Source organism: Rattus norvegicus, chromosome 4 (genome assembly GCF_021556685.1).
Source record: "Rattus norvegicus strain SHRSP/BbbUtx chromosome 4, alternate assembly SHRSP_T2T, whole genome shotgun sequence".
Taxonomy (NCBI): domain Eukaryota; kingdom Metazoa; phylum Chordata; class Mammalia; order Rodentia; family Muridae; genus Rattus; species Rattus norvegicus.
In genome coordinates this window covers 33984347-34006410 of record NC_141537.1, presented here as the reverse complement: position 1 = coordinate 34006410, position 22064 = coordinate 33984347, and the positions used below count along the sequence as shown (strand labels likewise).

General features: G+C 39.2%; 1 protein-coding gene across 8 annotated transcripts in view; it reads right to left on the bottom strand.

Moving 5' to 3' along the window:
* The window catches only part of Ppp1r9a (protein phosphatase 1, regulatory subunit 9A), a 270523-nt gene that overhangs the window by 84751 nt on the left and 163708 nt on the right, over window positions 1–22064 (bottom strand). For all 8 annotated transcript variants that reach the window (XM_087659508.1, XM_087659513.1, XM_087659509.1 and 5 more), the window contains 3 exon segments: window positions 19456–19576; window positions 12090–12194; window positions 2795–2930 (listed from right to left, as the gene is read on the bottom strand). In XM_087659508.1, coding sequence (XP_087515634.1) covers window positions 2795–2930; window positions 12090–12194; window positions 19456–19576 — 362 coding nt within the window.

Genomic DNA, 22064 nt, shown 5'->3' with positions numbered 1-22064 from the left:
GATGATAGTTACGCACTGCTGCCTACAGAGGAGCAAGAGTCCAAGCATTCAATGCCCCCATTATGAGAAATACAAAACAAAGGCTTGCAGACCTGAAGAACTACAAGAAATGCCATCACTCAAAACAAGAATCCTCTTAACATCTTTTGTTGCCCAGTTATTCTGTGTGTCTGAATAGAGACAGAGCCATGAGGGGTGTCCTGTGTGCTCCATTCAAACACAGCATAGTGCATTGTGCAATGGTACTCAGGCATTGGGGCCAGGGAGAGAGCACCAAGCTGAAATTTGCTAACCACTAGCAGAACAGCTTGAAAAAATCTTGGTTCCTAGATTTGTAAGGGAAAATATCTCTCTCCAATGCTTTAAAGGTTCAGGGAGACTGATTCCTAGACAAGTGTATGAGCCTAGTTTTTACACAATCATTTCCCCCTAAAAATATCTGCTCAAATGTCAATGAACTCTGTTTGCTTTTGTCAAAACAAACAACTAAATAAAAGCCACACAAGTAGAAACTTCGTGTGATATTATGTCCCTAAGTATTCATCAAACTCATTCATTCACTTGAGCTATGAAATTAGAGGAAAATCATTTCCCCTCTCCCTCTTTTCCTCTTCCCTCCTTCCCTATCTCTGACACACACGAGAGAGAGAGAGAGAGAGAGAGAGAGAGAGAGAGAGAGAGAGAAAGAGAGAAAGAGGAGAAAAAGACAAGAGAGTGAGAAACAGAGACACAAAGACAGAGACAGTGGTACAGCAAGACTCTAGAAGCTTCCATTGAAGCTTTTGGGAGTTAAGTGTGATCAGTCAATTCCTCCAAGTACCTAGAAGAAACATGATTATGAGATATAAAACTTTACTTGAGGTTTAAAGTGACTGGATTTTCTTAGTGTCAACTCTTTACTTCTAAACCTCTCTTTAACTAAACCCAGGGAAACAAAACAAAACTAATTTCACATCAAGCTGACCTTGAACTCAGGACCCTCAGGCATCCTACCTGTGCTTTCCCAGGGCTGTCTTTATCTGTGTCCTCCCACACCTAGATCTGGACTGGATGACTTCTTTTCTAAGGATGAAGAGTTCTGAGAGGTAGCCTAACATCTGTACTTTACACCCAAGGACAGAGAGGAAAACAGCCTTAGGTAGGCCTCTTTTTTTCCCTCCTCTTGATGTCTCTATAGTCCTCATACCATCAGATACAAAACCTTTATATCAGTAGCGAGGCAAAAATCTAAACCTTAGAAAATGGTTCTATAATCCTACAGAAGGCTTGCAGCCCAGATGCCTCTAGTAAACCATATGACACTAGAGCCAGGAAGTAAAAACTAGGCCAAGTATTTGAGATCTTGTGTTTAGTTTCAAAATCTTAGACAATATATTTTTAGATTCAGTATTCCAGTACAATAAGAAAATTCTTGCCAAATGTACTCCATGAGTGCAAACTGAAATGGAGGAAACAATTGTAAGAGACTATTTCCTTCACGGATAATCATTCTAATATACTATTCTTTGATCAAAGGTGACTGATACCAAGTGTGGTGGCCACACTTGTAATCACAGAAGCAGGGAGGCCGAGGGCAAAGGGTTGTTATGAGTTCAAAGGCTACCTGGGCCCGCTTGCACAGAGGGAGAACCTGTCTCAAAAAACAAACAAAAACAGAACAAAACAAAATGTTAATCGATGTGCCACCTGCAATTTTCTACTGCAACAAATGGAAAGTGAGTCCTCATTATACCATAAACACATGTAAACGTCACATATATTTGGCTTAAAACATGCTAAATTCAATACACACTGAAAAAACCTGAATGTTCCCTTATTAATCTCTTTCTGTGTCTGAGATCAAAGCAAAAGTAGTCTGCATAAAAATACATTCAGATGAGCAGAGGATAAAGGTATGGAATCTTACTGTGCTTATATCAGCTGACATAAAGAATATTTATCTTATCTGAGCGTTTACATGCTTGTGAAGTATAAAATACTATAATTAAATCATTGATGAATCTTTTGACATGCCAATATGAAACGTATGCACGTTTTGAATGTGTTTGCAATAAAGTGTGCTGTCCCAGCCTATCAGTGTGCACTTGGCATTGACATTAGAAATAGCCCAGCATCTGTGTCTCATTACAGCATAGAAGGGTTCCAGAGAGCTGCGTTCACTTGGGGGTTAGTGTCGACTCATTTGCTTGATCTTCCACAGAGCTCCGGATGCAAGACCACTCCACTGTGTACCTGTGCCATGGGACACACACTGGGGGAAACGCTCTGCTCTGCACTATGTTAGCATAGATCACTGTAAGCACATCCAAAAAACTTTCTCTTCCTGGGGTGGGGTGGGGGGAACCTCTGGAAAGCCTCAGACATCTTCCCTGCTTTTCTAGGTTTGTGTATGTGTATATGTTTTCATTTAAATTTTTTACTGATTTATCAAAAAAAAAAAGCATACTACTTCAGAACATTTGGAAATGATTAAAAAATATAAAGCAGAAAGAAAAACCATCTAATCTAACAACAGAGCCATTATTTATGTGTGTTCTTGGAATGCTTGTTTCTATGACTTTCTTTTCAATAGTGTGTTAAAAGTTAACATTGATTTGCTTTCACAGTGGTCACCAACACCAGGAATCGAACCAATTCGGGATGAGACTATCAGATCCAAGTGGCACTCCTTTTCTACGAGGTTGAATTTCAGCTTGGTGTAGACGATAGCACCTTCCTTAGGAAACGGCAAGGAGCCTGTGACACAGGAGCAGCATGGGAGAAATGCAGGAAGGGGAAGAGCAGTGGTCCCTACCTCATCGTCGTCAGCATCATACTGGGCGTAGTGGCGTTCGAGCAGCTCCCTCTGTCTCCTCTCTTGTTCCAGGGTCTGGCTGATCAACTGGGCAACCTCACTCACTTGTCCTGGTTTTTCTCGTCCAATAACAAACCTGTGGGAAGGTTAGCAGAAACTAACACAGTACAGACACAACTCAATAGCTGATGAAGGTGGTCACACTCAAGCTTATGGCAAGATACTTAGATTAAGAAACACTATGACCCACGTACTTGGGACAGCTAAGAGAAGATAGGATGATTCAGCTAGGGAAGCAACTTTACACACACAGCTAAGCAGAGTAGAAAAAGGGTGGCAATAGAGGCCCGCCCATGAAGAAATAACACCCTCAGGAAAGTAGTGACAGATGTAATCTATTCTGCAATACTTCACCCAATTCATGACTTAAGGAAAGGAAGCTGGAACATTGGTCCCTGTATCTGATGACCTAAAATATTTCTGTAACAATGTCCCATAATACTGCAAGAAAAAACTTACTTGAAAAGCATTTTGCAGTAGATCCTACATTGGGTGGCTAATAAGTTACTAAGTCCTTTGTCACAAGCAGGAGAAATAGAGTTTTGTGTTGAGTAGGTGCATGCTTATGTGTGTGTGTGTGTGTGTGCGCGTGCGCGTGCGTGCAAGCATTAAAAAGAGGGTGACTCAAGATTGATATTAATCTTGTAAAACACTGAGTTCAAAAAGAAACTGGAAAAGCAATGACTTCCTGTAAGCCATGTCGTCTGTGATCAGCCCTTGTTAGTAGAATGTGGATTAATTAACATTACTTTCATTTTAATATATGATTCTATTTTTAAAAAATGCAAATAATATGCCTGAAATAAATGTATGGTTTCTAAGTATGAGTAGCCTTATTTGAAATGTCACACTTAGTCTTGTCTACACTTATTGATAAACATCCCTTGATTATAGGATGTTGTTTTAGTCACTGTTAAGTCATACTGAAGATCAAAGCTTTGGCTCTTCGTTAGGTGCCTCTCCCAAAAGCCTTCACACGGTTTCCAAGAAGACTTAGTGTAGTCCTAAGCGCAGTTGGTCCTCATTTCATTTTCTGTTGGCAGTCAAGTGTAATTAGGAGCCTACATATTTTCTCTGTCAGATAGAATCTATATAGAGGAAGATACATCTATTTGAAATGGTTGGTTCAATAAAAATGACAAACACATACACCTGTGATCATTATATCAATGAAAATATGGGGACTGTCGTCAACCAACCCAAAACACTTCCTCACACTGCTTTCCAGAAAACTTCGTTACTCTGGTTCCACATTAGTCTTCTGAAGTTTTAATTAAATAGAACTGCAGTGTATAGTGAATGTTTTACTGTCCATGATATATACTTGGCAGACATATCCTTCTATAATAATTCTAAAAATAAGATGGATTTTGGATAATTGCATCACGGTATTATAAGTATTTGGATGTGAGCCTTTATAGACATATTTTCACTCTCCTTTAACGAATTACTAATACTGCAGTTGAGTCAGAAGATAAATGGATGAGCAGCTTTTCACACAGTTGCTGTGTTGTCTTGTGAAGAACTGGGTACCATTTCATAGTCACCTCACAGTGCACAAGAACCACACTTGCTGCACGTCCTCACCCACACCCAGTGCAGCCACCTTTTGAAGGGTCAGCCATTCTGGTGGGTGTCTGCTGAGATCATTATTCTCAGGACAGTGACCCATCCAAGCCCAGCTTACTGCTGGGATCTCTTCTTTCATGAATTATTTTTTTTTCAAAAATCTTGTCCATTTCTAAATGTTCTTTATTTCTATGATTGAGGGGAAATGATTCCATATGTTCTGGTACATGTTATTGTCTACATATCCTAGAGATATGTATCACACAAAATGGCTACATACGTACTTAAGTGTTTAATCTATTACCATCTCCCAGTTTATGCTTTCCCCTCTAAGCTTTTCAAATTATGTCTATGATGTTTTCAAACAGCCGTTGGTGTCTGTTTCTACAGATGACCATCGACAATTCCATGGGGAAGAAATGAATTCAGACTGACAATGTGATGACATTCTCAAAGCTTCCCAGTGACTATTTGTCAACACAATAATAAACACACAACTGCTGATGGCATACTGAGTAGTTTTCAATGAATAAACTGCTGAATGTCATCAAAAATATGTTATGTTTTTCAGTCAATTCTAATTCCTAAGATTTTTTTGCCATTTTATGATTAAATTTTTTATATTTCAAACCATTTCTTAAAGTTAAATATAATTAAAATTTTCCCATTTTTTTCTTAAAATTTAAATTCTTTCTTAAAGTTAAATTTAATTTTCACGCATAATGTGTCATAAGGCTGGTTTCTTTCTTTCCAAACAGCAAGTGATTTCAACACCATTTGTTAAAAAGACTGTTCTTTACAAATATTGAATTACTTGACTACATTGTTGCAAATTAGTTGATTCTAAATTTGTAGGGTGATCTCTGGACTTTGCAGTCTGTTCCATGGTGTGTTTATAATTCTACCAATACAACACTTCCATGGCTGCTACGTAGTAGATGTTGACAGGGAGTGGCGAGTTCTTGACCTCTGCTGTCTTTCCTCTGTATTGGATGTAAACTTTATAATCTGCCTCCCAGCTTTTCCAGGAAAATCAGCACCCATTGGGATTTGTTCTGGACTTATGTTGAAAAGGCATCTTGACAATATGAGCTCATCCGACCCATAAACACAGAACATGTCTGTCTTTACTTAATTGTTACTTTCTCAGATCCAAGGTTTTAACCCATTTTTGTTTCATCTCCAAGAAGTTTGTGATTTTTTTAAAATTGTAGAATGTTGAAATATAATTGAATCATAAATATTGGCTTTGTCTTTGGCAATCTAGCTAAACTGAATCACTATTTCTAGAGTTGTTTTGTAGATATGTAAGGGTTTTTGTAAGTAAGACTGTATCCTCCATGAAGAAACACATTTTGACTTTGTCTTCATTAGGGTTTTACTAGGACCAAGGCAGCTCTTATAAAGGAAACCATTTAATTGAGGCTGGCTCATAGTTTCTGAGGTTCAGTCCATTATCATCATGGCAGGAGGCTGGAGAAGGAGATGAGAATTCTATATATTGATCAGAAGACAACCAAGAGGGGACTCCCTTCCATACTGGGCAGAGCTTGAGCATCAGGAATCCTCAAAGCCCACCCTCATGGTGACACACTTCCTCCAGCAAGGGTACAACTATTCCTACCAGGCCCTACCTCCTAATAGTGCCACTTCCCATGGACCAAGCAAATTGAAACAAATAAGTCTAATGGGGCCAAACTTGGTCAAGTCACCACAGACTTTTTTCTGACTTTTGTGTTGGTCTACACATGTTAAGAAATTTGACAGTATCTTTGTTATTTTTCCTCTTCTATTATAAAATGTGAACTCTGGATTGCCAAAAGATATACAGGATAATTTAGCTAAGAGATAATATAATCTCTGTGATAAAATAATCATGAATGTCTAAAAATAATATTGATGTGTAAACTTACTATGTTTTAGTAAACAAACGTTTATCAGAAATTGTGGCTCATATATGTCTCAGATACATATAAAGAAATTTAAACATCCTGGAACAGAGTTAGACAAGCCTAGACTGGCATTTTGTGTTTTAAAAAAAAGATTCACTTATTTTATGTGTTTGAATGTTATATATGTGCATATACATAAATATCTGTGCATCTTGTATGTTCTTATTGCCCTCAAAGAGGATCAGACCCCATGGAACTGGAGTTATTAGAAGGTGGGTGGCTTTCAGCCATCAGTGAGTGCTGAGAGCTAACCCCTAGTCCTTCTAAGGAGCATCAACTGCTCTTAGCCACTCAGCCGTCTCTCCAGCCCTTTTTATGTATTGTTGATTGTTTTTGAGACATGGTCTCAGTGTGCAGCTATGACTGGCTTGTAGCTCACAACATAGACTATGCTGGCCTCAAACTCACAGAGATCATGCTGTGTCTACCTCCTAAGTGTTGACATTTGAGGTGTGTGCCACCGTGCACAGACTTTTAAAGTGTATTTTGAAATGGACCACATAGTTAGGCTTTAGGGACTATCACTCATCTACTAAGGTGACAGAGTAATTAAAAATACATACTAATGAAAATGCAAGCTCAAAGTGAAAATAGAATTCAGATTCATTTCATTTAGCCCATTGATTTTTAATGTTTTTAAAAGTATTTGATCATTTCTGCAAATTCTCTTGACTTCATGACCAATTCTTCTGTAATCATTGTTTAACACATAGTACACACCACACAAAATCATACACAGACACACACACACTCAAACCTACATCTACTGAGTCTAACTATGCTTGGTCATGTAGGCTTGGAAAATCCATTAGGGGTCGTGTTCCTAGAGAAAATTTATTTTTCCTTCCTCAGTAACTAGAGGCTGCCTCAAGTGCCTTACCTAGGGGTGGGGCCATGTGGACTTTTCCCTCATTTAAGCCAAGAATTCTTTACCTTCCTTTGAAAATTACATGGTCAGATCTTGAGGTGTAAGAGTGTTTACTAAAACTGAAGAAATGTTTTCTTAGGAAATTTCCTCAATGTACTTAACTGAGAAAAAGAGATTCAGACCTTGTCTTCTGGTCAAATATCTGAATCGTTGCTGATAATTCTAAAAAATGAATGAAGGTCTTAATAAAATCTTGTGAGATATTTTGCATGGAAATTGTAAAAATATCCAAAGTCTAAACAGAATCTATTACAGTAATGAATTAGGTAATCACAAAATATAATTCAAAACTCTAATATGATGTTTCTATCTTTAAAAAAAAAATCACCACTACTTCTAACCTGACTTATTTATGAAAAAGCTGATGTGAAAGAGTCATGCACTATAAAAATTTCATAGGAAATAAAGACCACCCCACACTTTACAAGAACGTTGCACTGTAAATCCTAAGGATACTGTTGCTAACCAGCATAGCTTTCTGAATTCATTCACATAATTTACCATAATGCACCATTTGCCTATTGATAGTTTAGATGAAGAATCACCTTAAGGTTTAATGAAATGGAAATGATTTGGAATCACCTAAGACAGATAATTGATCTCATAAAGTAGTTTTACTTTTAAATGTGTTAAACTACACATGCCTGTTCATTTAGGCAGCTTTTCTGAGCCACGGTAAAGGGCCGTGGTTATACACATCTTTGAAGTCTGAAGTACCATGAAGCGTTAATGGTAGACATTTGTGTTAAGAGGTCACCACTCTTTTAAGTATGACCCAGAGTAAAACCATGCAGAAGTGGAAACAACGTCGTCCCTTTGCCTCATTGTCTTTATGTGAAAATTAGTGTCTAATCTTATGTGTCTGAAGGAGTGATCAAGACTAAACTACATCACACACAAAAGAGGATGGTGATCCCTAAAATCACAAGAAGATCGACTTGTAGAAAAAAAGATGTAACACTCAGATAACCTCTCTACATGCTTCTGCCTATGTTAACTGAGCTCATAAATATGTAAGATTAGATTGTGTATATAATCTACTTAATAAATGCAGAATTCAACATGAGATATCAAATTTAGCATGCAGTTATGGATTAAGGATATGGATATTTTGGAATAGCACATTTTAAGTGTTGAAAGTATCTAGAATTTTAAAAAATGGCTTTGATAAAAAAAATTCCACAAAAGTATGGAGGCCAGAGTGGTTCTGTGACTTGAAATATGTCAATGTTTCTAAGCTTTAATTTATATTCGTAAACTAGGCACAGTAGGTACAGTAACTATTATGAAATCCTTACAATGAGCTCCAGAATCCGGGGTTCTGAGAGTGTCTGATCCTGACTGCCAACTTGGACGAAGATTATGACTCCACGGTTGAATGAATTTACATGTTTACTGTGCCCAGTGTCCCATTAATCACAGTTCTAAAAACAGATTTTGAGTTAAGCACAGAAGAAGAATAAAATAACTGACTTAAAGGAGTTAGATATCAGGGAAGGGGTGAGTGCAGGTCATGGAAGGAGTTATGAAAACTGACATAAACCTAAATGTTTTTTCTAGATCTAAGTCCATCATGGATTTTTTTCGTTTTCGTTTTGGGTGATGGATGAAACATATTTAATAGTGCAAGAATAAAATACAGAGTGGCACTCCACTGCTTCTGTTCTGACTGACTGTTCTAAGCATACAGAAGATCTTTACAATTTACAGGGCTTCGGCTAGGGTTAATCTTGGTGTGTGGTATTGTTTTTCAACTGTTTTTAATGATATAATTTATTTTCCAACGTATGTTAGGAGATTTTTATTTCATTTTACTAGTTATATATAAGTATAAATCCCATGAGCAGCTCATTCCTCGTCTGCAGTAATGGGGACTATGCACAGCGATTCACGCGCGCGGGCTGGGCACCTACTGCCACTGAACTGTAACCCAGCTTTCACGCCCACTTCCAACTGAAGTTTAAAGATTCCAAATATAAACCAACTGAGTGATACACATCAGTCTTGTCTGCACATCTCATTACCTCCTTTACATCACTTCCGGCTGTAGTGAGGCTAGCACATGTGTTAGCGAACTGGTCTGCTCCAAATTCAAAGCTTATGAGGAAGAAAAATGCTCTTCAAATTGTCCTTTTTGCATCACAAAACACTGGAATGGTAAGGTGCATTGATATTTAATGGTAAAGAACTGAGAAGTTGATTCAAATATGAAGTAAAAATTGAGGACTTTCACTATTGAGCAATGGCTTTTGTCTTAGTTTCTGTTCCATTGCTGGGAAGAGATGCCATGACCAAGGCAATGCTCCTCAAGGAAGCATTAGTAGAAGCTGCCTTACAGTTCTAGAGGGTTAGCCCATTATCATGGCAGGAAGCATGGCAGCGTGCAGGCAGACATAATGCTGGAGAAGGAGCTGAGAGTTCTCCATCCACATTAGCAGGCATCTTCCACAGGAAGAGAGAGAAACTAGGACTGGCTTGGGCTTTGGAAACTTCCAAAGCACACCAGCAGGGACACACTTCCTCTGACAAAGCCAGACCTCCTAACCCCTCTCAAGAAGTGCCACTCCCTAATTACTAAGTATTCAAACTAGGAGCCTATGGGGGCCTTCTTATTCAGAGTATCACAGCCGGGATAAGATCTTCATCTGGTCTCTTTTAGTGTTTTTAAAAAGTCATCAGCAAGTTTCAACATGTATTATTTCCCTACTGCTTCAGGCAAAAATGTAACAAGCAGAGGTTAAAAACCCAGTTATTCTTTTTATTTTCATTTGTTATGAAGCCAAGAAATTTGCATGTTTTACTCTCTGGCATTTAGATGTCTACATTACAGAGGATTCCTTTGATTCCTTTATAAAGTTTCTGTTGAGCTGTCAAATAAACAATGCAAAGATTGCATTTACAATTAAGTAGGTGGAAATTGCAAATCTCCTAGACACTCATGGTGAACACCACGGAAGGGTGAATGGAGACTGATGGTTTATAAATGCCTGGCTTTCAGAAACAAGTTCTAATTCAACTGATCTCTAGTCAAAAATGGGACATAAATAATATTAAATTTTTAAATCTTAATGTACAACTGAGCTTAAAGTATAAAAAGAGGGAAAGTTGAGCCAATCTACAGGCATTGATTCTTATGGAAACAATTCTTGGTTTGTGTAAAAATGTGACCATTATGTGTTGGAAAAACAAACAGAGGCAGAACTGAAACTCAAGCATCATTTTAGTGAGTCACAGAGCACAGACAGATTTTAGATTTGCAAACTGTACCTCATTTTTTTGCCCACTTGGTACCTTGTGTGGCCTTTCTCTGAAATGATCAGCTCTTAAAATATTTACCTGAAAGCTACTGAGGAAGTGCTGGTAGCTGATGGCCATCGTTCTCAGCAAAGCGAGTGGATATTAGTGCTTAGTGACACGCCCATGCCTTCTGCCTCTTACCACAGCATACTAACATGTACTGTTCTTTTCCCTGTCGGGAGCCAGGCTAACATAACTCTCTACATATTAGCAAATAAATATATCAGTAAAGACTCCACATAAATGTATCTTTAAGAATTCAGGTATGTGCATGTGTTGACTTTTCAAAGCAAAACCCAGATTGTTTAAATATAAATATAAACACTATTTTATAGATGTGAATTCTGAGTGTAACCCAGTACTAAATAAAACATGTTGCTATATTATATTTCACTGTTAAAAAGTAAAAAATCCATGTTTAAAAAGTTACCTAACATGCTGTCTAGTTTGTCTTGATGTTTAAAGAGAAACTCCCAAGCAAGTCTTGCAGAGTGGGGAAGTGCTGCATGGATGCCACAGGGAATCTAAAGAGCAGCCCTCATGTCTGCTGAGGAGCTCTCAGACCCTCCTGACACCATTTTACCTGCCTTTCTGAGGACTGAGTGTGGTAGGAACCAGACCTTGCCCACGTGTTTGATTAGGTTGTGCTCCTCAAAGCATCCCTCCAGCATCAAGGGCTGCTTTCCCACTGACAAAGTTGAAGCTGGCACTCAGGTTTGGACCACACTAAATATGCTGCACGAGGACTTTGCTGCCTTTCTTTCATCAATGTCACTTCCACTTCGACAGTGCTCAGAGCAATTGGCTGCTTCACTGTGGTGAGGAGAGCCCCACGTTGTTTTCACAGTTGCAGTCACTAAATAATGTCCCCTAAAGGTGTTGATCATGAGATTCTGGCAAACTGTAAGACATTTACAATGCTTTCAAAAAAGTAAGCTAAATCAAATAATAAAAAAGTAAACTAATCAATTAAAGCTGATTTGGAAGTTGAACCACAGTTAGCTCAAACTGGCTTTCCTATTTAAGAGTTATAATTTTCACAACCAGAGATAGAAATTTCAAGGTCTGCAGCCTCTGTCCTATTAAAGTGAAAAAGTACAACTCATCAAAGAGAGATGTTGGCTGACTCTTAAAAACAGTGCACAGATTCTTACGACACACTGCCTGAAATCAGCCTACCTGTCTAGTAATGCATGCTCTGGTGCATGGACAACCATTTCAGCCTCAATTGTTCCAAAGGTGGTTTTGTTAAAAGGTGGTTTTGAGAAGGAAATTAATATTTACTGAGGTGGCGACTCGGAATTTCATCTCTGTGGCAATTCCTACTGTGTTAACAGTAAGGTACACCACACAGCTTAGCAACAGAGGTGTTCACACTGTTTCAATATTCAGACAAAATTTCTATTGTAATTATAAATATTTATAGGGAAATTAACATCCATAAAAGTACAGCATCACCAAGTTGCTCATTAGAAAGCTTCAGATTTACCTGACGTTGCCCTTGGTGTTCCGCAGAACAGTTGCAGCGAAATTCTGTGTGACCCCCACCAGGCTGATTCCATCCACTTCCACAATCTGGTCATTGACTTGGATCCTGGAGAAAGAGAGAAACCAGCATTGACAGTGACTGGCACTGCTAATGTACTGCCCTTTCCAGGAAGTCACAACCCAAGACTTGTTTGTAAGGCGTTCTCACTGATTCCAACCTTAGGCCCACAATATACTCCAGACCACAGTCGAATATTAGTCAAGATACGAATCTTCAAAACAGTACTATGAAGACTGCAGAGACAGTTCGGTTAATGCAGTGCTTACCTTCCAAGTACAGGGACCTGAACTTAAAACCTGGAAACTCTTCAAGATCAAAGAGATACCCTATCTCAAGAAAAGGCAGACAGCACCCGAGGATCAAAACTTGAAGTGGATCCCTTAGTGTCTACACACACATATACAGATACATGTGCAAGACTCACGTGAACATATAAATGTATGTACATATGCAGACATTATAAAAAATAAAAACTTCACTGAAAGCAAAAAAGTAATACTGAAAGATTCGGTTTATCACACACACTCTTAAGAGGAAGGGGTAACTGAAATATATGCAGATCTCTAGCAAGCTTGTACTTAACTAAATGGAACAGACTCAGCTGAAATGTCCTTTGTGCCAACACCTAGTCCCTCTCACTGCTCTCCCCTCAGGAAAACATCAGGAATCACTTGCTTCAGTGTTTCAATCGATTGTTTCAGTGTATGCAACCCTCACATGTGTACATGTGTATGTTTATATATACACTTAGATGTGTGTTTCTGTGTGCCTGCTTCTGGGATGTCTATTATATTAATATTGATTAATGTCTAAATGATTCTAAATATGCACATTTTATATGTGCAACTTTTTAGTCCTCATAATAAAATACTCTGGGCATAGAATAAGGTGGTATGAAATAGGTAACAGACTCACCCGATTTCTAGTTTATCAAATCTGAGCACTGTGCAATATTTGAATCAGGCTTTTTCCTAAAATAATTCTTTACAGAAAAGGACAAGCGCCTTGGGTGTGGTCCTACAATTTTCTGGTCTTTATTTCTTCAGCAGATATGGCCACATGCTATTTCTTGGTGTCAACGGTGTCAATGAATACACATAATATAAATGTATGTTTCAAAATTTTTAAAGTGTACTACTCACCTTACAACTTGCTTTATTCACTCAATATTAAATTTGAGATTTGTCTCTGGCAACTACAGTTATAATTCTACCTAATTCGTTTTGACAACTATATCATAGTATCTTTTATGTATGTATCAAAATACATCTGTCTACTTTTGTAGCTGGACAGGCATCACCTTCAAATATAACTATTATAAAAACAGCTATAAATAATTTAGTTGATATATGCTTCCAATCACAGGAGAAATTAAATGTATGGAAGTTGAAGAATCCTTGGGGCTTTTAGATCTTTTCTATGGTGTCAATCGTGGAGTTGCATAGCTAAGTAGAGCTTGCCTGAGCTTCCCTATGTGCCTTGGTCCTTCCTTAACACACCTGTCTCCTCTGCCTTTTTGAGGAACTAGATAGGTAGTGATGTCAGACTAGTACGATGATGATGATGACACAGCAGCAGTACACGGGGGCCAAGCTTTCCATAGGGCAGCGCAAGCAGGCCCTGCCTCTCCCCTAACTGAGATACCTAGCTCCCCAAACATTTTCAACCCCATTTATTATCTCGCTAATTCCTGAAATGAGCTGAATCGAATCTTTGACATCTGTATTTTGTATTTATCAATGTCATCTTTCAAAGTCCTCGGTGTTGGCCTGTATTTAAACATTGCATTCTGAAGGATCCACTGAAGGGATCACGAAGCCTGCAAAACTGTAGCACTGCAGAGAGATGGCTCAGTGGTGAGACGCAGTTCCACACCCCACCTCACACAGCAGAATGACTCTCAGAAACAACAGAAATATTCTTTGCCGCCACTCAGGCTAGCTAGCACGTTAGTTTTCTTTCTTTTTATTTTTCTCCTTCTGCACTTTGTACTGCCCCAACCATAACTCTGGTTTTTGACAAAGATGCTGCTGCTGACAATGGTGGCTGTGTTGACGGTGGCAGTACATGGGGGCTGCTATGCTCCCCAATAGCAGCAGCTCTTACTCTCTGCTGGGGACACTGAACACTGTGACCTTCATAGGACAGCTGAAGAATCTGATTCACTTCCCTCCACTTTAATTCTCTTCTGAATGTATGAGTTCAAATGATTTCACAAGCATTTTACCACTCCTAAAAGGAAATCAGTTTACAGAAATGCCACTGTATGCCTTTGAAGCATACAGTCTCTCTGAAGACTTCATGTGTGGCTAAGGTTGCAAACCTTCAGTTATGTGATTGATCGTAAATGTCTTTCATTATGTGATAATGAAATATCTTCCTAAGAATGGTATTAATAAAAATTACAAATTCCCTAAACTTTACAAAGGAGTCATTTGGATTTTATACTGAACACAATTAACAGTGCTAACCTTGGGTCTAGCCCTGGCTCCTCTATTCTGGGTTGTTGATGTACCTATTTCTCTATTATCTACCTACTTATCTGTCTGTCTGTCTATCTATCTATCTATCATCTATCTATCTATCACCAATACCACATTTTCTTGATTCCTGAAGCTTTAGAAGAAAATCTTGAAGTCAGATCATATCCCCTTCCAACTTTTTTCTTATCCTCCATGACTGAGTGTACTATTTTGGATCTTGTTTCTTGCCATATAAAATAACCCAGCCCATTCTTTAATATCCACTGTTATGGTCTGGATGTGAAATATCCCTCATAGGCTCCTGTCTTTGGATCCCAGACCCCCAACTGGTGGTGGTGTTGGAAAACCCCGATGGAGGGAATGGGCCACAGGAGGTGGGCTTGGAGGTTTTACATCCAGGCCCCACTTCCTGAGTGAGGATGACTTGTGCTCAGCCAGCTTGGTTCATGCCTTCCTCCCCTAGGATGAACTTCGTTCCCCTGGGACTGGGACTCAGATAAACTTTGCTTCCTTGAGTTCCTTCTGTACCATGTTTTACCACAGCAGTGGGAAGGAGTCAACATAGCCGAAAATAACTCAGGAGATTATCCACTGGGATTTCACTGGATACGCAGATAACACTCAGGAGAATTCACAACCTGACACTACTTTTCCTATCTGTAAGCATGAATATGTGCACTTATTTACCTTTAATTGATACCTTTACTAGAATTGTATAGCTTTACCCAGAGCCTAAATTTTGTCCAATGGACTTGATTTTTGAAAGATAATATAACTATTATTTCTATTAATTTCAAATTTTATTTATTTATTGCTGATAACTGTAACAGTAAATAACTTTTGTATTATAAACTCATTCTACCAATGATAAAATTATTTCAGTTTGAAAAGTTTTATTATTTAGATAAATCTAGCTGAGAGAGAACTCCTGCACATGCCATTTCAGAGGACAAAGCAGCCTGCTTGCTTTTGATGTAGCCTTAGGAGATCGTGACCAGATTTGCTTTCAGATCCTGAGAAGAGACCAGCCCCACACCCTTCAGAGAAAACATCTAAAGATGGTCAGGGATGTTCGAGTGCACAGAAGAATTCTCACAGGAGACTTCCCTGCTCCCAAATTCATGTTGTGTGTCATACTGACACAAGACAAAATGGTAACAGTGAAGATAAACTGAATTTGGGACTGGTGCCACAATCCAGAACAATGGCTACTCTGGAGACTGAGGCAGGAGGGTTCACTTGAGAACAGGATTCTGAGAACAGTATGGTAAGACCTCTATCTTAAATAAATAATAAACATAAAACAAAAAGGGGAAGGAGTGAGGCAGAGACAGGTGAGCTCAACTCCAAATCTCTAAGCTTTGGTGGCCAGCATCCTCCAGTCTGCACGCCAGCAAAAGCAGTAACTAACTGGGAAAAGTATGCTGTGAGAGAGGAGAACATGGCGATATAACTGATTATAGGCAGCATGGCATGAAAATATTTAAAGCATGTTCTTCAGTCCAGGTGGAGGTGAGAAAGGAACCTACCTTTAGAAAGACTTAAGCCATTCTAAGCCTAAAATGTGTCGACTGCATATCAACGATGCTGTGCCACTGTAAGACGTGCAGTTGGCCCCACCCATGTACAGCATTGGTCCTGTTCTTTCGCAGACGTTTACCCACATGCTTCTCTTCAGTGACTTCAGTCCAGTTATCCTGTTTCTTATTTTGTAGAAGACCTTGATTCTTTGACCACAAATTACTGTAAGAATTACTCCTTAATTAGATCTGGAAGGCTAGTCTAAGGTAGGTACTGCCTTCAAAGCTTAGGAAACAAACGACCAAAGTAAGTCAGCGCCTTCTCACTGTGTCGTCAGAACGCACGCGACAGCACGCGTCAGAATGCACACTGTAGTAGAGTAGTCAGAATTCTCAATGAGACATGCAGGAAAGTCAAGGGAGAAAGCCACCCCAGACAGGAATAAAACCTTCCTGAACTATGACAAAAACAAACAAGTGTGCTGTTCCCAGGGTCACATAACACAATACTTTACAAAAAGAAAAAAGAAGAAAAGACACTTGGGACAAAAAACTGGGGACAGTCACCTTAAAGCAGCCTAACAGATACCAATGCATATATCCGAAACGGGGACTACGGATAGGACCTAGACCATGAACTCAAAAACCCAAGCCCTGTGGCACTCCAGAAAAAGAAATATACAATATAATGAGAATGTATGGTGAAATAAATGAACATAAAATATGAATGGTCAGTTTTACATGAAAATAATGTAGAATTGTGTCAATCCATAAAATACTGGCTTCTGGTCCAATGAAAGGAAACAGAAAAGGGGAAAACAAAATTCAGTGTCTTTTATGCTGAACTTGAGATAGAAATCAGACTGTCAAATAGGTTCTACGTATTCTATGTTTGAGCCATGAATTTGAGAGTTTTTCCCAGGAATCATTAAAAATAAACTAGAGGACCAAGAAGAAAACAACACAGGAGGCCATAACTTTTGAACAACGATTTTGAAATAATGTTACAAGTAGGGAGTAAACACAGACCTTAACCTATTTAAAGGTTGGAGTCCCATATTAATTTCGTTAGTTGTATTTAATCATTTTGTTGCCCAAACAAAGCAGTAGGGAAGAGATTTCCATTAGTTAAACTGTGGATGTGGTTGGTGTGTCCCCTTATTTCTGTAGGTTCTTCCTGAAACACTGATGAATTCCACATTACAAAGGAAAGAAATCAACGACAACAAAAAGCAGCACAAATACTTCCTTTTTAAAAAGTAGAAATACAGGTGATGGGAAACATTTAAAAGGCCTGAAGGAAAGGGCGGAAGGCAAACCTAGGCAGCTGGGAACACTCACTTTGGAGATGCCCTGGGCTCGGTTCCCAGCACCCACATCCCTCTCCAGGAAACAGTGCTTTCTGGCTTCCGTAGGTAGCTGCACGCATGTGCTGCACAGGCATACATACATGTACATGAAGTAAAATCATTAAAAAACTCTTAAGGGTAAGTGCTCAATTAAAGTTAAATATCGGAGAGCAATTATGTCACAGTATTCACATTATTAAAGATTTATTGTATGACAATATCCAGTCTGAATCGGGTAAGGCGGGAGCTGTTTGGGAGTTCTGCTTAGGGGAGCACAAAAGTTATCATGCCAGCGAAGACACTTCAGCAACATGGTTCTAAAGCATTTAACACACGACATACACAGATATAGTAAGTCTGGTCCTAGGGATTAGTTTCAAAATAGTCAGAGATGTTCCTGATAATTTGTATATAAAAAAGTTGGTAAGATCCCCATCTTGAAATAAAAAACATGCTGAAAACCATCTAAGTTATAGTTATACACACACATACACACACACACACACACACACACACACACACACACACGGACGCACACATACACACACACACACACACACACACACGGACGCACACATACACACACACACACACACACACGGACGCACACATACACACATACACACACACACACACACACACACACACACACGGACGCACACACACACACACACACACACACACACACACACACACACACGGACGCACCTTTAAAGTGGACTGTGAAAATGAAGTGCACGGTAAACTACAATGTACTACTTAATGCTGACTGTGGAGCTAGACACCGTGGGTTTAGCCAGGCCCCGCCACTTCCCTGCGAGCACACATAAGAAACTTTAGCTTCCTTTTACATACAGCAGAAGCAATAAAACACAAATTAAGTCAACATTATTAGCAGGAGCATGTAAGTTAAAACACAGAGAGTACAGATCACTGCTCTTACAATGTAAGCATTCAACAAATATTTTCTTGAGGAAGAAAATAAAAGCCCCAGGCTGTAGAGAGATATCTCTTTACATACGATCTTACTCTCCATGCCTTCAATTACACATGATCATCTGCTATCTGAAAGTATTTCGTGGAGAATTCCAGAAATAACCCCAAACTTTCAAAGTGCATGTCATTCTAAGTAACATGATGAAATCTGCTCTCTCAGTCTGTCCAGCCATGTGGAAATCAAAGGAGAGCTTTTAGTACCATTTGGCTCCAATGCTTTCCATTATTAACTCGGTACCTTTCTTGAGACCCTGTCTCAAGTAAATAAGTAAGTATGGTCCCTGCCCCTTAGGAGCTTCATGTTTACCAACAGGTTATTAGGATACTGGAGGATAGAATGAGTCTCGACAGAGACCCATAATTCACAGACATCTTGAGAAGGAGGTGAGGTGATACGTAACCAGACATAAAAATGTTTGATGATGTTCTCTGAATTCCACTATCAATCTGGGGTCTCTTCATTTTAATCCATTGCTTCCAGCCTTTCAGCAGAAGCCTGGTGGGAAGCTAAATCTTTTATATTAAATCAGCAGGACCACTGAGCTGATGCAGACTGAAGCATTAACTTGTAACTACCAGGGCAAGCTGGCAGGCTCTGCTCATGGAGAGCTCTCCTCTGATTCCAAGCAATGTTCTAGCACTTGTTCCTATATGGGAGATGTGGAGGAACACTGGTCTCTAGAACTCCCATCAGGCTAGAATTGACTACTTAAGTTCTCTTCCCTTCTGTCATTTACAAAAGCATCAGAATTATTATTAATTCATTTTAATATTTCTGAAGTAACGTCATATGCCGACTTTCCCAAGACATGTTCTTTAATCATAGTACGTCATGGCCCACTTCACACTAAGTACATGAAAGGACAGAAACAAAAGCAGATAGCCAAAATCATACATTCTGATAGAAACAAGCAGCCAGTTCCCCTGGGATTCAATGCACCCTGAGCACCCAGCTCACCTGCCATCCCGCTGAGCAGCACCTCCTTCAGTCACTGTCTTGACGAATATCCCCAGCTTCTCCAGTCCAGCATCAGCACCAACGCCCATTCCAATAATGCTTATGCCAAGCCCATCCTCATCTAGGAGAAGAGAAGACGGTGAGCTGACGGCTTGGCCCTGGTCTAACTGGACTAGCGAGGCTGCTCACTACTTCTAGTTTTGTTCTTCATGTGCACCGGGAAAATTATAGGTTTGCCTCCATAGATCAAGAGTCTCCAAATGGTTCAAGAGTTCCAGACATTTTTCTGCTACTTTTGGAAATTCAGTGTGGTCCCAGGAAAGGCAATAATTTGGTTTTGAATAATCAATAGCTCTCACAGAGTCTTTGATCACCCTACGCACTACTTTAGTCGTGAAAAAATATACATTCAACAATCTTTATAATTGTAAATAAAGGTGATCCTTAGGTATTTGGAATTTCATCTTTTCACAATTACTATCTACTTCTCCTTAGAAGACTGCATGGTTTGGAGTTGGCTCAGGAGAGCACTTTCTTTCCACACCTTGCACTAGCATTTGATGTCTAGCACAACAAAAATAAAGGTAAAATAAAGAGTGGATGTATAACTGAGTTCACTCCTCTATGTTTCTACACAAGCATCTATACTCATTAGTAATGTATCCATCTGCATACCTATATGGATATACATACATACACAAGCAGGCATACACTCATGTATATTGGCTTTTTCTTTCCTTTGCACAAATAAGACTTCATTTCTCTGCATCACACATGTTTAAAATTAATGATACCTCGCGGATAAACTTTTATAGACTTAAATCATTTCTAGTGACTGCATAAAATTTCATGATGATATATCATAGTATATTAAATCACTTCTCTATTAAAAATCTGTCACTTTTATTTCTATTTTATTGGCCTTGTAAGCAATACTGAAAGTTATATTTCAAATTCACACACAAATCATGTGCTAATTCACATTTTCATTTGTCCTTTCCATGAGCAAATGTAGTTCACCACCAAGAAAATAAAAAGATTTTGTTAACATTTCAAGGTTACTTTTCTGGTAGCCTCAAAGTCTTTGTAATCATGACTTATCAGCAGCATAAAAAAGATACTAAGCTAATCAACGGCTTGGATCATTAAAGGAAAGCACGTGCAAGAGAATACATTTAAAATAATTTTCAGCAATTGTTATCTTCTGTTCACCAAGTGCTTTAGAGGAGGACTGGCCTCTGTCACCAGCAACTGACTTTATGACAACTTTGTTCTAAGTCTGTGTAGAAAACCCTGTCTTTTTCCTGCATTTCTTTCTGAGATGCCAAGAGCAACAAGCTGATGTGTGTGTTTTGGATTCTGGATTCTGTGGTGTCTTTCTGCATGAGTCCATCTGAAGACATATCCACCTTGACTGCAGGCACTCGAATGTCTCCAAGGTGAGACCACGAGCATCCTCTCATGTGTGAGTGATCACTGAAGACGGATCTCACCCACTACATAGGGGATTTGCATGTATGCAACTTTTCACATTTACTTCATTCGAATCATTCCTCTCGTATAAATAGCCTGAACTTTATCAGGAGGATTTTCCAATACTAAGCACGCTGTGGGAACTTAGCCCCAAGTCCTCTTGTGCTTGGGCAGCAGTGGGTGGGAGAGGGACTTGCATTTTGGTCTTGTATACGGTTTTCGTTCCTCCTAAAAGAATTCTCTTGTGGGTATTGTGTGCTTTCATGCTTCATGCTTACTATATTCATGGAATTCTTCTGCAGTGAATTTTTTCCTTCAAATGATGTGTTCATAGCCGATGGATCCGGTGCATACCCTTGTGTTCTGCTTGAGACGGTTCTGTACACGGGTCCACATTGATGAAGGCCACCTCCTCCTCTCCGTCTCCTCCACATAAGATCTCTGGGGATTAGCATTTCACCTGAACTCTTGCTCACCGCCCTTGCAGAGCTTCTCTTGATTATAATGACCACCTGTTAAACTATGAGTGCTAAGGCGTTCATTAAATTCCAAGGCTGCTACTGAACCCCTGCAAGTATCTTGTACTTAAATAATTATTCATGGGCTTTAAAATTTATTCCCCCTGCCTGGACTCTGGCCTTCTTAACATCCCCTTTCTTCTTTCCATGGGTCCTCTTACTGCTCTAACTAGAAAGTTATTTGCATTTTTTGTTGATAGAGCTTGTTTCAGAAAAAGTAACATTAGGTTGAGTCATACTGAATTCTAGTGCAGACTTCCACCAAGAAGAAATGAACAACTGAAGGGCAAAACATGGATGGCAGAGAACAATCATAACCAGAGGATGCTCCCACACCTCATCTCTTCTCTGTTCACAGGGAGGAGTACAGTGCACAAGTTTGGAAAACAAACTTTTGGCAAGAAGCCCAGGAATGGGCCAGCAAGACTGCTCAACAGGTAAAGGAACTCGCTACCAAGCTTGACGTGCTAAGTTCAATTCCCAGGGCCCACATAGTAGAAGGAAAGAAAAGACTCCCTAGCAAAATGTCTTCTGATCTCCCCATGTGTACCTCAACACATAGAACTGCTCCTCTTCCCAACGATGTCATATATATGGACATACAGATAATAAATCATA